Source organism: Ylistrum balloti, unplaced genomic scaffold, assembly GCF_031769215.1.
Source record: "Ylistrum balloti isolate Yb309-2 unplaced genomic scaffold, AGI_CSIRO_Ybal_v1 Utg369596, whole genome shotgun sequence".
NCBI classification, from domain to species: Eukaryota; Metazoa; Mollusca; class Bivalvia; order Pectinida; family Pectinidae; genus Ylistrum; species Ylistrum balloti.
In genome coordinates this window covers 407,367-422,228 of record NW_026781879.1, presented here as the reverse complement: position 1 = coordinate 422,228, position 14,862 = coordinate 407,367, and the positions used below count along the sequence as shown (strand labels likewise).

Genomic DNA, 14,862 nt, shown 5'->3' with positions numbered 1-14,862 from the left:
AAAAGTAAAGTGATTAAAGAAAAATAGAAATGAATTCTTTGTTAAAATAAATTTTAGTAGAACAGAGACACAGTATCAGAAGTGTGTTTACTTCGTACAGAAACATGTTTACATGTTCTGACTGTAGGTATTTTTAGAATTATTTTTACAAAAGACATTGGAAAGCAGCTTTTTCAAAATAAAAAAAAAAAAAGAATGTAAAATCAGTAAAATCTGATAAATATTGACAAACTTTACCAACTATTGGAAAACTTTTACAAATAATGAATCATACGGTGTAGAAATAGATTATCTTTAAATAAAAACCCTCATTTTATTTAAACATAGATATCTGTGAATAGTTTCCATAAACAACATTTCATAGATAAATCTATACACATGATTAGTGTTAAAGCATGTTATATAAACTTGTTAAAGAAATGAACATTAAAAATAAACAATGATGAGACAAAGATTATAGACTATAACAATACCCTCCACATGTTGTTAAACAGGCAGAGACTGGCAGACTTGTAACAATGGGAGAAAGCTCCCTTCCATGTAAAACAGGTAGAAAAAATAAGTTAACAAATTAATCGTAAGTCCACAGGGAATGTAAACAAAACTTTCAGTCAATGAAAAACAGATCACAACCAAATTCTGAACAAAAGAAAACGTTATATAGGGAGATAGAGAAAACAGGTAATACTGGTGTCGGACATACATCTGTACTTAGGATTGTAGAACTATACCCCGACAGTCAGTCTGTGACCTGGAAGGAATGGGCTTCACACAATACATTTATTAGTGTATATTTGTCTAACAAATCTTTAAGTATTTCCTTTACATTAATCAAAGTATTTTATTTGCCTCAAGTTTAAATTTTCACTTTACAACTTGGATACCTTCCTTTTTCATAATTTGGCAAAAACAAGGAATGAAATTTCTCTTCAAGTGCATGTTCTACCCACACAATGTATCAAATGTTCCCAGGTGAAAACAAAGTTAGTGAGGCAATATGAGGAATCCTTTAAACATGTACTTGAGAATGTTCCACCAATGAAGCAAGGTTATAAGTCTGATTAAATCATTGTAGTAACATGCATCTTTCCTAATCAGACAATGAGAATTAATAGCACTGTCCTCGCTAATTGATAGATTTTAAACAACATCCAATCCTTTTTCCTTCCATGTCTGGAATATTTCATTTTTTCTTCAGTACTTTTAAAAGTTTGGTGCTTTTTATGCCGAGGCCTGCAGCTGGTACGATTTAGCATCATGGAGGTGATCATCATAAAACACATCCCTGGCTTTGATGCTCCTACAATGTCAGACAATAATATTACAATCATAAATCTCTGTCATTTCAGTCTCCAAGGAAAGTAACAAAATAAGGAATTATCTACACTGATGTAAAATGTGTACAAATATCTCACAATCAAATGACTGTTATAAACTAATGTTTCCTACCTTAGTTTTCAAACAGATAACAAGAATAGAAATTCAGTGTAATTTAAAGGATGAATGAAAACTTTTACCAAGAGGCCCAAGGGCCTTAACAGTCACCTGAGTCACCATGCTTCTTGTAACATGTCATAGAAATGATTTCGTTAAAAAAGGTAATATAACTTTAACTATATTGTACATATAATGCAAATGTAAATTGTGTATACATTAACTGCTGTCCTATGCTAAGGCTTCTAACAAAGTTTGAAGTAAAAGAAATTATACTCAAAATTTGAAGTTTCCTTTATAAAATCTTCCATCCAGGAAGAGTATAACATTTTTGAAATTTCAGTCAATTTGACCCATTTTTGACTCACCCAACAGCCCCGGGGTCAGTCGGGGTCAGTCGGGTCAATATATACATAAACTGTCATCTTAAACTAATAATTCTAATCAGGTTGGAACTATTTCCAATAAAAAAATAAACAAATGATACTCATAAGTATGATTTTCCTATATAAACTATAGTAAATTTACCCAATTGCCTGGAGAAAATGTGAGACCCTGGGGTCATGAAATTTATAATTTAAGTTAAGCATTTGAAGTAATTTCCATCCATGAAGAGTATTTGATTCTACCATACCTGGGATTTGAGAAAAAAGTTTTTTGAAGTTTAAATCAATTTGACCCTTTTTGACCCTGCTTCTCAGGCTCCTGGAAGTTGGGGATCATATGATTTACAATTTTGGTGCAAATTTCACTGAAATCAGTTCAGGAGTCTTCCAGAAGTCAAAAATATTCTAAGTTTACAACGCACGAAGCCAGACAAAAGGGGATCGCAATAGGTAACAATGAGACTTTGTTTAAAAATGTGTGAATTTTATCCTAGAGAGGTGTCTGTATTACCTGGCGACGTATGGTTCCAGTCTCCTTAGTGTGGCTGTTGTGTCCAGATCATTACCATAGGCATGTACAGCTGTGCTTTTTGTGAATCCATCTGGTTTCTGCTGTTGAACTCCCCCCCTGGTGTGTCCAGCACGATCTATACCCTGTGGGTTAGGGTCTGGACCAAACCTGTATACATTATTATAGACATCAGGAAATGCACAAGACTAAAGGAAAGAAATGATGTTTACCAGGACATATTGGTCTAAAGATGATTTAGGAGATTCTCACCTGTTTCTCTCAAAGTTATACTATGCCTTGTTACTAGTGTCATTATAACAAATCCCAGCAAGCCTGGAGGTCTATTAAGGGGCATGCATTGTCGCCTTTTACATTATACTTTTCACCTCATTGTCATTTAAAGTGGGTCTAAATCCAACAAACCTAAACAGGCTTAAAAAAACATGACCCTACCTGGTGAGATAATGAGTGATAAACCTGCGAGGCTCATCAGCAGTAGCCACAAATCTATCATTGTTTTCACTATAGCCAGACAGCTCCTGTTTGCCAGTACTTGTGTTGTCAAGTCGGTCAGCCTCGGTGTTGTCTGGTCTCTGTTTACCTTGGAATGTCTTCATTGTGATGCTTCAAAGTAACCAATACCAGATTTATTATAAGCACACAGATCATATACATTTACATAGCTCTGTTAACTCTTCTCTGTTAGTGAAAATATCAAAGCTAAAAAGAAAGTTAACCAATATATATAACCTTGTAAGTGATGGGTATTTAACAGTTAACCCACAGTATAACAGTTAACCCACAGTATATAACCTTGTTAGTGATGGGTATTTAACAGTTAGCCTACAGTATATAACCTTGTTAGTGAAGGGTATTTAACAGTTAACCCACAGTATATATAACCTTGTTAGTGATGGGTATTTAACAGTTAACCCACAGTATATAACCTTGTTAGTGATGGGTATTTAACAGTTAACCCACAGTATATATAACCTTGTTAGTGATGGGTATTTAACAGTTAACCCACAGTATATAACCTTGTTAGTGATGGGTATTTAACAGTTAACCCACAGTATATAACCTAGTTAGTGATGGGTATTTAACAGTTAACCAACAGTATATAACCTTGTTAGTGATGGGTATTTAACAGTTAACCCACAGTATATAACCTTGTTAGTGATGGGTATTTAACAGTTAACCCACAGTATATAACCTTGTTAGTGATGGGTATTTAACAGTTAACCAACAGTATATAACCTTGTTAGTGATGGGTATTTAACAGTTAACCCACAGTATATAACCTTGTTAGTGATGGGTATTTAACAGTTAACCCACAGTATATATAACCTTGTTAGTGATGGGTATTTAACAGTTAACCCACAGTATATATAACCTTGTTAGTGATGGGTATTTAACAGTTAACCCACAGTATATAACCTTGTTAGTGATGGGTATTTAACAGTTAACCCACAGTATATATAACCTTGTTAGTGATGGGTATTTAACAGTTAACCCACAGTATATAACCTTGTTAGTGATGGGTATTTAACAGTTAACCCACAGTATATAACCTTGTTAGTGATGGGTATTTAACAGTTAACCCACAGTATATAACCTTGTTAGTGATGGGTATTTAACAGTTAACCCACAGTATATAACCTTGTTAGTGATGGGTATTTAACAGTTAACCCACAGTATATAACCTTGTTAGTGATGGGTATTTAACAGTTAACCCACAGTATATATAACCTTGTTAGTGATGGGTATTTAACAGTTAACCCACAGTATATAACCTTGTTAGTGATGGGTATTTAACAGTTAACCCACAGTATATAACCTTGTTAGTGATGGGTATTTAACAGTTAACCCACAGTATATATAACCTTGTTAGTGATGGGTATTTAACAGTTAACTCACAGTATATAACCTTGTTAGTGATGGGTATTTAACAGTTAACCTACAGTATATAACCTTGTTAGTGATGGGTATTTAACAGTTAACCCACAGTATATATAACCTTGTTAGTGATGGGTATTTAACAGTTAACCCACACTATATAACCTTGTTAGTGATGGGTATTTAACAGTTAACCCACAGTATATAACCTACCTTGAGTAGTTGTTTGGGTTTTGCATATTGAGATACTCTGTTGGATCAGCCTTCTTAGTCCTCTCCAAACGCAGATTTGGAATATTTCCTGCTTTATCATATGCCTGCAGATGGAGATAATACAGAAACTATGTCAAAAATGTACAACTGATATATACAGAAGTTGTTAGGTGTAACAAATCTAATTATCATAAATAAGGTATTGTAGTTTTTGTGTCCGACGGTATTTTGAGGAGCAGTGTAAATCAGATTTCAGCAGTAATCTTACACTAACATGGGTATTTATGTCTACAGGTATCTAGATAGGTGTGCTTTATACAAAGACAACATGATTTCAGTATGTTTATGGAGTAAAATTAAACTAAAAATTCAGGTAGCTTCATTCATAAATCAAATCTCACTCATCTCAAACCAACAATCAAATCTGATCTACTTACATCTCCCATGACCCTCTGTACATACAATGGCTTGGCCTTCTCACGTGTAAAACCTGTTCCTCTCTCCGACCCAACAGCCAGTCGTGGCAGAACCTCATCTCCCTGTCACAATTGTCACCAAGAATATCAGAGAGTGTACATCAAGATGGAAATGTCCTGATGATAATGTCAGATTCATGGCTAATATTTACTTGGAACAATTTTTGCATTTTTATCTGTAGTATGATGTTATTAATTAACTTAGTCTGCTAATTTGTTCTAATTATATAGATTTCTACATCAGTAACTACACAATCAAAGGTTCCTGATAGTGATGTTATTAATCAGTGATACTTACGTGAGGGTATTCTGATCGTAGATTTCTACATCAGTAACTACACAATCAAAGGTTCCTGATAGTGATTAATCAGTGATACTTACGTGAGGGTATTCTGATCGCAGGAAGTGTGTCTTCATTATGCTGCTCCCTGTAGGACGCACAGTATCCCATCCCTTTAAACACATTTCAAATTATGTAAAAACATTATAGACTTGACTGTAAAATCAAACATATCTTAAATATCACCTGAAGAAGTAAAGAAATTCTTCTCTTCAATTTACTCTTCAAACCTAATCCCATTGTATAAATAAACATACAGGATAGTTTGATAAACCTTTCCATGATAGACATGACATATACTCACAGGATTATCGTTTTGGTGAGAAGAGCCTGGGATGAAGGTAATTGGCTCAACATTGTAAGCATGTGTGAATCCAGACTCTTCCTTTGGACCAGTGGTCTTGGTGGACACATCCACTACAAACACGTAAGTGAATATGAGGCTTAACAAGATTCTAGAATTAATTAACCATTAATCATCAGTACTATGTATGTTTCCAAGATAATGGACTGGCAGTAAACTGTACTACAGGTAGTTATTTCTATAGCTATTGACTAGAGGATGATTTCAACACTTAACAGTAAATAAGCTAACTAAATCTGAGTTGGTTTGTACTGTGTATCTTGATAATGGGTAAAGAAATGGTTACATGATAACAGAGTAGGAAAGACATAGCCCATCCGATATATGTGACATTCAATGTATTGTACCATCAATAATAATTGGGAATGTAATAATAGCTACCCAATCAAAACGACAATGAGAAAGTATTAACACCTGTCAATATAATAAAATCTGTAAAGTTTCACAGAGGAGGGAGGGGGTCTCAGGACAAGTTTGAAATGCTTAAAGAAGGGCTATATATAATAACACTTTCAAAAAAATTTTAAATCAAAACAAAGCTTAAGAAAACATACTTTTATGACAGAATAATAAAGCTAACCGAATTTGATAGAGATTTATTAAAATTCTGGAGTGGAGATCTTCAGATGAGAAAAATTGCTGGAAAAACACAAATGGTAATAACTTTTTCTAAAATCATCACGTCAAAATGCTTTTGAAGAAATCAACTCTATGTCATGGTTATGAAACCTACCAAGGTTAAAAGAGATCAGTTGAATAACGAGAGAGATCTCCAAGCAAATGAAACTTTTCAGCAAATAAACAGACAATATGGCAAACTATTATGACTTGGCAATTTTTTTCAAATGGAGGAATTTTGAAAGGCCAGGAAAAGGGTTTAGGACTTACTTCGGTCAGGCTGGTCACCCACAAACCTTTGTTTGGTTTCTGACAACATGTATTTTGGACCCTGCAAAATAGATCAAAATGTTATGGAATTGAAAATTGGACACAATTGATTAATTCTGGAACAGCCATTGGCCTGATTCTTTTCATTCCAGCAATTTTAGTTGATTTAATTGTGGAAAACCTGTTTATACACATTCTGCACATCATCTATTACATTTACTCTGTTAAAACCTGTTTATACACATACTGCACATCATCTGTTACATTTACTCTGTTAAAACCTGTTTATACACATGCTGGACATCATCTATTACATTTACTCTGTTAAAACCTGTTTATACACATACTGGACATCATCTATTACATTTACTCTGTTAAAACCTGTTTATACTGGACATCATCTATTACATTTACTCTGTTAAAACCTGTTTATACACATACTGCACATCATCTGTTACATTTACTCTGTTAAAACCTGTTTATACACATACTGCACATCATCTGTTACATTTACTCTGTTAAAACCTGTTTATACACATACTGCACATCATCTATTACATTTACTCTGTTAAAACCTGTTTATACACATACTGCACATCATCTATTACATTTACTCTGTTAAAACCTGTTTATACACATACTGCACATCATCTATTACATTTACTCTGTTAAAACCTGTTTATACACATACTGCACATCATCTATTACATTTACTCTGTTAAAACCAGTTTATACTGGACATCATCTATTACATTTACTCTGTTAAAACCTGTTTATACACATACTGCACATCATCTATTACATTTACTCTGTTAAAACCTGTTTATACTGGACATCATCTATTACATTTACTCTGTTAAAACCTGTTTATACACATACTGCACATCATCTATTACATTTACTCTGTTAAAACCTGTTTATACACATACTGCACATCATCTATTACATTTACTCTGTTAAAACCTGTTTATACTGGACATCATCTATTACATTTACTCTGTTAAAACCTGTTTATACACATACTGCACATCATCTATTACATTTACTCTGTTAAAACCTGTTTATACACATACTGCACATCATCTATTACATTTACTCTGTTAAAACCTGTTTATACACATACTGCACATCATCTATTACATTTACTCTGTTAAAACCAGTTTATACTGGACATCATCTATTACATTTACTCTGTTAAAACCTGTTTATACACATACTGCACATCATCTATTACATTTACTCTGTTAAAACCTGTTTATACACATACTGCACATCATCTATTACATTTACTCTGTTAAAACCTGTTTATACTGGACATCATCTATTACATTTACTCTGTTTTATATCACCAGGTATAAAAACACATCCTCGCCCAGGATTTCAGATTCAAATTAACATGAAGATTAACCTACATATCCACAGTTCTCCAGTTCCACAGGGTCTTTAGATCGGAGTTTGTGAAGAAGTGGTACTGACTTGGGCAGGATATTAGTTGGTGCAGTAGCTGCCCTTGTATCTATGAACACCCCATTCACCTGAAAAGGTAAAAACCAAACATTTTATGACAAAACAGGATTAATTAACTGATATCTACATCTTACATTATAGAAGTAGATGTATCTGATATGTACATCTTCAGTTATGGAATTAGATGTGTCTGATATCTACATCTTACATTATAGAAGTAGATGTGTCTGATATCTACATCTTACATTACAGAAGTAGATGTGTCTGATATGAACATCTTAAGTTATAGAAGTAGATGTGTCTGATATCTACATTGCAAGTTATAGTAGGTAGTATATATTTCTGATACTAGCCTCTTTCTCAATAGGTGTTGTGACTGGTTTCTGTCGTACAAAGCCTGATCCAACTTGATGAACATTTGCAGGAAGAGCTTCTTTGCCACTGTTTTCTTTGTATGGTTGAAAATGCAATTCTGTCAGACTGTGGTAATTTCTTGAACAAATATCACTGTCAAACACAAACAAGAATATCACTGTCAAACACAAACGAGAATATCACTGTCAAACACAAACGAGAATATCACTGTCAAACACAAACAAGAATATCACTGTCAAACACAAACAAGAATATCACTGTCAAACACAAACGAGAATATCACTGTCAAACACAAACGAGAATATCACTGTCAAACACAAACAAGAATATCACTGTCAAACACAAACAAGAATATCACTGTCAAACACAAACGAGAATATCACTGTCAAACACAAACGAGAATATCACTGTCAAACACAAACAAGAATATCACTGTCAAACACAAACAAGAATATCACTGTCAAATATAAACAAGAAAGTCACTGTCAAACACAAACAAGAATATCACTGTCAAACACAAACAAGAATATCACTGTCAAACACAAACGAGAATATCACTGTCAAACACAAACAAGAATATCACTGTCAAACACAAACAAGAATATCACTGTCAAATATAAACAAGAAAGTCACTGTCAAATATAAACTTACAAAAAATTGTCATATTCTTGTATGGAGCATAAAATCTTTGAAAATGCTTAAAACAATATCTGTCTAGTGAATATAAATCATATTCTATAACACACATTCAGTCAATTCACCTCATTCAACAGCTTTCTGGGTTGTCAAGAGAACAATTAGCAAATAGCAAACACTGACATGTCAGCTAAAGTTCCACTCTATTCTATTTCTGGAGTGAGTTTCATGTTTACTTTTTTTGAGATATTCAAGTTGAGACCTTTATCGCACAGTTAAATTGTTTCTTTTTTGCTTTCCAAATATTTTTGTTTTAATCATGATCAGTAGTGGGCATTGATTCAAAAGCTGAGATTGGTTATCAATCTCAATAAATCATCAATACATTGTAACATCAATCATGTCATCCAAAATACTGACCAGTTGATGAAGAAAACTTGACTGGATTCTTTGAACTGATGATACAGAATCTATGCTGACTTAGCTATATGATGTCAAAATTATTGTGGCAATGAAAGCTTCATAAAATTTGCTGAAGGCCCACTCTGAGATAAGGTGTAACAATCTTTCACAAACTATTAAAATTTATCAGATGTCTACCTAGCATCCAATTTGAATCTGATCAATTAAAAAATTCATCTATGTTGAGGAAAGCAAATAAAAAGTCAGACCAACAGAGGCACAATTTGATTACTACTGCACTGTTGATTAAGTCCTTCTGTTTTTAACACTAGCCTGATGTTATATAAGAACATTTTCAACAAACCATGATCAGTTAAAAATGTTTCTCTGGTTTCCCTTCAATTTGAATGTTGGCACCTGAATCTGTTGTGACAAATTACATATATCATATAAATACCAACCTAAGCACTGGATTGTCTACGTCGTCTAACTTTTTACTGTAGTAAACTGCAGGTCTGAAGTTAGAGAGGTAACCTGTGCCTGTGTGACGTCCTGGCCGTGGTTTGAAGGCTTCCCAGTATCTACCGTATGATGTGGAATTTGTTGTGTTGTAGAATTTCATCATGTTGATATCAGAGCCATGACTTTCCTTCATGTGCAGAGTGCGGGTACCTGTAGGCAGAGGCCCCATTTTGAAGACTGGCTCGCCTGCTGTATTCCTGATTAAAATCAAATGAATAGGAATCTTAACAACAGTAATAATCCTTGCAGTCAATATATCATCAGCAGTTTTTAATCAGTAGAACATTGGAAAATATGGCATACTAAATAAGAAATGAACATTTTTATGTACATAGTACAATGCTACATATAAAAACAGATGTACATGTGTCCCACTCATAACCAGGGAGCACCAACATGTAAACATGAGTGAAGACCTTTGTCAGCAATAATCAGCATACTAATCATGTAATGTCATATTTACATCAGTTTCTACTCCCCAACCATTTATATGTTACCCCAGTAAATACTAGCCTTATTAAAACTGATTCACTTTAGCTTGACCAATTGAGAGCAAAATTAGCAAGGAAGAGGTTCCACTATGGGATCCTAGTGGAGGCACTGGAATAATAATGACCTCTGTTACATTGGTGTCTGTGTTGGGACTCAAGAATGAAACTAAGAGTTACATTCATATGCATTTCTCCAACTACAGGAAACTTGAGGAGTATGCAATGCCTAAAATAGTCTCAATATACTGTTCGGCTAGAGAGATCTTCTCTTTAACTTGAATTACAATGTTGTAGCTCGACAGGGTTGGGAGAAGGGGGAGGGCATTCATTTTAGTATGTATGACTAGCAAGTTAAGGGTCCTGAGTTTGACTTCTACATTTTGCAGGAAATGCAATGGACTACTGTCTGGATATCATATCAATCTTACAGCCTGGGTGTGTTCTGGTTACAAACAAATTCAAAAATTTAATTTGTATATATAAGTTAAGTTAACATTTCTGGTGACATAATTTAGACAACAGTACATATATATACATGTATACACAAATATATACATTTGAATACAATGTTCATAAATATGTGTTTCCACATCTCATCAATAAATGTTAGTTAGATTATCATAATTGTTATATTGCATTTACGTAAATATTAAAATGTCTGATGGAAGGCAGTTCAGTTCATTTATGTAAATATTACCAGATTCATTTAATGTCAAGTTTGAAAATGATCAGATTATGGCGATGTTAGTCAGTGGACAGGTAGATATTTAACAAATGAGGTGAGGTCAACGAGGGAGGGAAGTACAATCTTGTTCACTCTATGCAAAGAGTGGCTAACAAACAACGGCAACAATACTGGATTGATCGTTATATATTACGGTAAATACTTACACAAATCTTGTCTGTAAACTACAATGCTTACGATGTAAACAAAGCGAGCGAAATCGGGGCACACTGCTATTACTCCATCAAGAGCTTGGTCGTTGTCACAGGCAACATTGAGTCTCTGTGCACACAAAATGATGACATCATGAAAAACGAGTATACAGGGGACATAACTCGAATACTATCTCCGCGGGATATATAAAATTGGTGAAATATTCTCGTTTTAATTGAATAACATTACTCTTATCGTAATATCAGACAAAATAATTTGTTTTCATTTCAATTTATAAGAATATGATGTTACTTCCTAATTCAAAATTGGAATTAAAGCAATTTGGCATAAAATTTATTATGTATGACCTCTTCCAACCAATAGTGACAGCTGACATTCATCACAATAAATATTAATTTGATTACGTTCTCTACAAAATTTACAAAAACGTCTCACAATAGCATGTTATTTTACAATTAATATGTATAGAAGGGTTGTTGGTCATTATTTGACCATTCAGTGATAAACTTATATATTAGATTATTTTAATGATTTTTCTCTACTTCTATTTCATTTATCCACAAATCTAGATTATATCTGGGTCCGTGATTTGTCTATTTATTAACAGAAAATATTTTAAAGTCACCTGCATACAGTATATCATTAAAGACATCATGTTTTAGAAAATATTCGAATGAAATTAGGGGAGGGGCCATACTTAACAAACTAAATCACTTGCTATGATGCACGTGCATGTACATGGTTGATCACGTTCTTTGTTGAACACATTTTAATCCTATCCGTTTGAAAGCCCACCATACCGGCTCAAAAATTATATGACATATCTTTATTTTGTTTTTGTTTTTTTTTGTTTTTGTTTTCTTGTTTTTGTACAAAGTCTTTCCGTTTATTCAGTTAGCATAGATTGCATGGCTGATGTTTTTTGTTTTCTTTGAAATATGATGTAGTTGAAGCCAAATGTCATCCCTGAATCTATCACATCCAAAACGCCATTCCGTTCAAATATTGATTTCACATACAAAAAAAGGAAACTATTACATAAGGGATTTTATATCAGTTTGTTGTCTCTTAACCAGTCGAAAAAAAGTCTATTTTTGATGTGTGCACATCATGGGAAGCTCACACACGACAGTCTGTGCAGTAGATGTAAGAGTTGTCTACCGTATTATTTTGAATAAGATATTACCTCCCAAATCAATGATCTCGTTTTGAAATGATTTAGTATAATGTGTAAACTTTATATAACAAGTAAGAAGAGGCCTAAGAGCCTTACGATCACCTTACTTATAATGTTGTTGTTCTTCTTTTTACATGTCATATAATAATTTAACTATATTGTACACATGATGTAACTGTGCATAACAGTAACTTCCATCTCATTCTAAGACTTGTTACTATGTTTGAATCAAAATAAATTACCCTGAAAAATGCAATTTTCCTATATCAATTATTCCATCCATGAATAGAATTAAACAGATTCTACTATATCTGGATATTGAGAAGATCTTTGAAATTTGAGTAAATTTGACCCCTTTTTTAGCCACGCCCACCAGCCCTTGGGGTCACAGCCAGGGTCAGTCTGTGATATCATCAAATTATCATCCTATTTTAACAATTCTAAACAAGTTTGAAATATTTCCAATAGAAAAGCACCTTAAGACCTTTCTCTCCATGAAGAGTATTTGATTCTAACATACTTCTGATTGTAGAAATAAATCTTGAAATTTTAATAATTTTATGCTTTTTGGTCCCACCCCTTTGGCCCGTGAGGATGGGGACCATATTATTTACAACTTTGGTTCACCTTTGGCAATTAAAGGTTTTTGCGAAATTTCACTGTAATCGGTTTATGAGTTTTCCGTAAGAAGACTGCAAATACATGACCTGCTTCATGATTAATAAGTCTGACCGTCAACATAAGTAGCCGTCTGTGTTCGGGAGGTCGCTTTTAGGTAGAAGTACAAAACGATAAACAAATTGTAGACAATGGGGTTAGTGCTCGGTAGACCTTACACACATCGTTGATTTTATACAGAAATTGATTTCAAGCTTGAATGGAAAATTCTAAATATACAAGAGTTCGTAAGGGTCATCATCACACACATGGATATTCGAAAAAGAAAAGGAAAAAACGGAAAAAATATAAATATGCTTTTTAGCAAAACTGACGTCTACTCCATCCCAGGTACTTATCTGCAAAATATCAGGACCACAAGTCTTCTAAAACCTGAGATGACTCTTAAAAGTTCTAACACGCTTTACCCCTGTGACATTGAAAAATGATCAAGGTCATTTATAGCGGGGAAACACACCACTCAAAGGTACCCTTTAGGCTAAATATCACTGCTCTGGGTCTTCTGGTAGTTGAGAATATATTTGGCGCCTTTGACCTTGGAAAAGGTCAATATGATTTATACGAGAGACTGGTTTAGTACTCTTTCCTAAGTGTTCTACCCATCAATTAAGATTCCGGTTTCTAGAACTGGAGAAATTTTTAAAACAAAATTGACCCCTTTTGTTGAAAATCGGTCAAGGTAATTCATATGATGAGGATATACTGTACGCTAACTTAACAAAGGTACCTCCAGGCCAAAGATCAGTCCCTAGTTTATAGATGAAGATAAAAACTGACGAACGGACGGACGGATCGGATGAACATTTGATATTGCTAAGAATTTAGAAAAAAAATATAGTTGCCTTGAGAACTGTAGGAATTTAGATGTGTCCAAGCAAGATAGGAGTCAAAAAACAGTTAAGATGATGTCGACTCAAACACTATGCTGGATTTAACAGCATCGTACAGCTGTTTCGTCCTTCTAGGCCTCGTCAATGATGCTAAGGGCCTAAATGCTTAAGCCTACTCGAGGCGACCAAGGAAATTCCAAAGTGATCAAAATAAAAGTCAAAATCTGGAAGAGATGGTGCACTAGTCCTATATTAAATAAATTTTATTATTTTCATATATCAGCTAATTTTAGAACAGCGTCAAGTACATGTGTATATTCTGGGCCTGTCGCCATTTGAGTCAACAGAGAAGTTGCATATCAGAATATTTTTGACGTTCGTGCAGAGTTACCTCCCCGCACGGAGCTTTCCTACTTGATTTTATTTTTATGTAAGCATGGCGGGTATTACGCGCACCTCACGGAAAGAAATTGCTTACAGGGGAACTGTGGTGAGTTCTTATGCGTAAGTAATAGTTCTTTTTGTATTATATTAATATTATTTAATTGATGAAATGGTGCTTGAGCTGTAGTTTTTAGAGATCGCGTAGTATCGTTGTAGAATTTTATGGAAGCGCACTGCAACCGGTGCAAGGGAAATTTTAACCCATTTAAACATGCCAAGAGAATCATTTAGCAAAAGTAATTTTAAATGTTAATTATTAACAGGGATAATATCAATTTTATTTTTATTTATTTATATATATTTGTTTATTTTTTATTTATCGAAAAACACATGAGGAATAAATAGATTCATATATACTATCAGTCTATAACTCCCACCGTCACACACTTACAGAGTATAGTCATGCATCATTTTCACCACTAAACACACAGCAT

At 33.8% G+C, this 14,862-nt stretch overlaps 1 protein-coding gene across 1 annotated transcript; it reads right to left on the bottom strand.

The window, feature by feature from the left end:
• Positions 1-315: 315 nt before the first annotated feature.
• Positions 316-11,330, bottom strand: LOC132545475 (protein phosphatase 1 regulatory subunit 32-like). Its single transcript, XM_060209161.1, has 12 exons — positions 11,293-11,330; positions 9,850-10,107; positions 8,329-8,482; positions 7,921-8,043; positions 6,509-6,569; positions 5,561-5,673; positions 5,298-5,369; positions 4,878-4,979; positions 4,441-4,544; positions 2,785-2,955; positions 2,332-2,499; positions 316-1,300 (listed from the first exon to the last, which is right to left on the bottom strand). The coding sequence occupies exons 2-12, from the start codon at positions 10,077-10,079 to the stop codon at positions 1,222-1,224; spliced, it is 1,377 nt and encodes a 458-aa protein (XP_060065144.1). The 5' UTR covers positions 10,080-10,107; positions 11,293-11,330; the 3' UTR covers positions 316-1,221.
• Between the last annotated feature and the right edge of the window lie 3,532 nt (positions 11,331-14,862).

Coding starts and splice junctions, on each gene's coding strand:
- LOC132545475 (XM_060209161.1), bottom strand. CDS start 10,079: ATGGGGCCTCTGCCTACAGGTACCCGCACTCTGCACATGAAGGAAAGT. Junction 5,370..5,560: donor CTCACCAAAACGATAATCCT/GTGAGTATATGT, acceptor ATGTGTTTAAAG/GGATGGGATACTGTGCGTCC. Junction 2,956..4,440: donor AACCCAAACAACTACTCAAG/GTAGGTTATATA, acceptor GTTACTTTGAAG/CATCACAATGAAGACATTCC.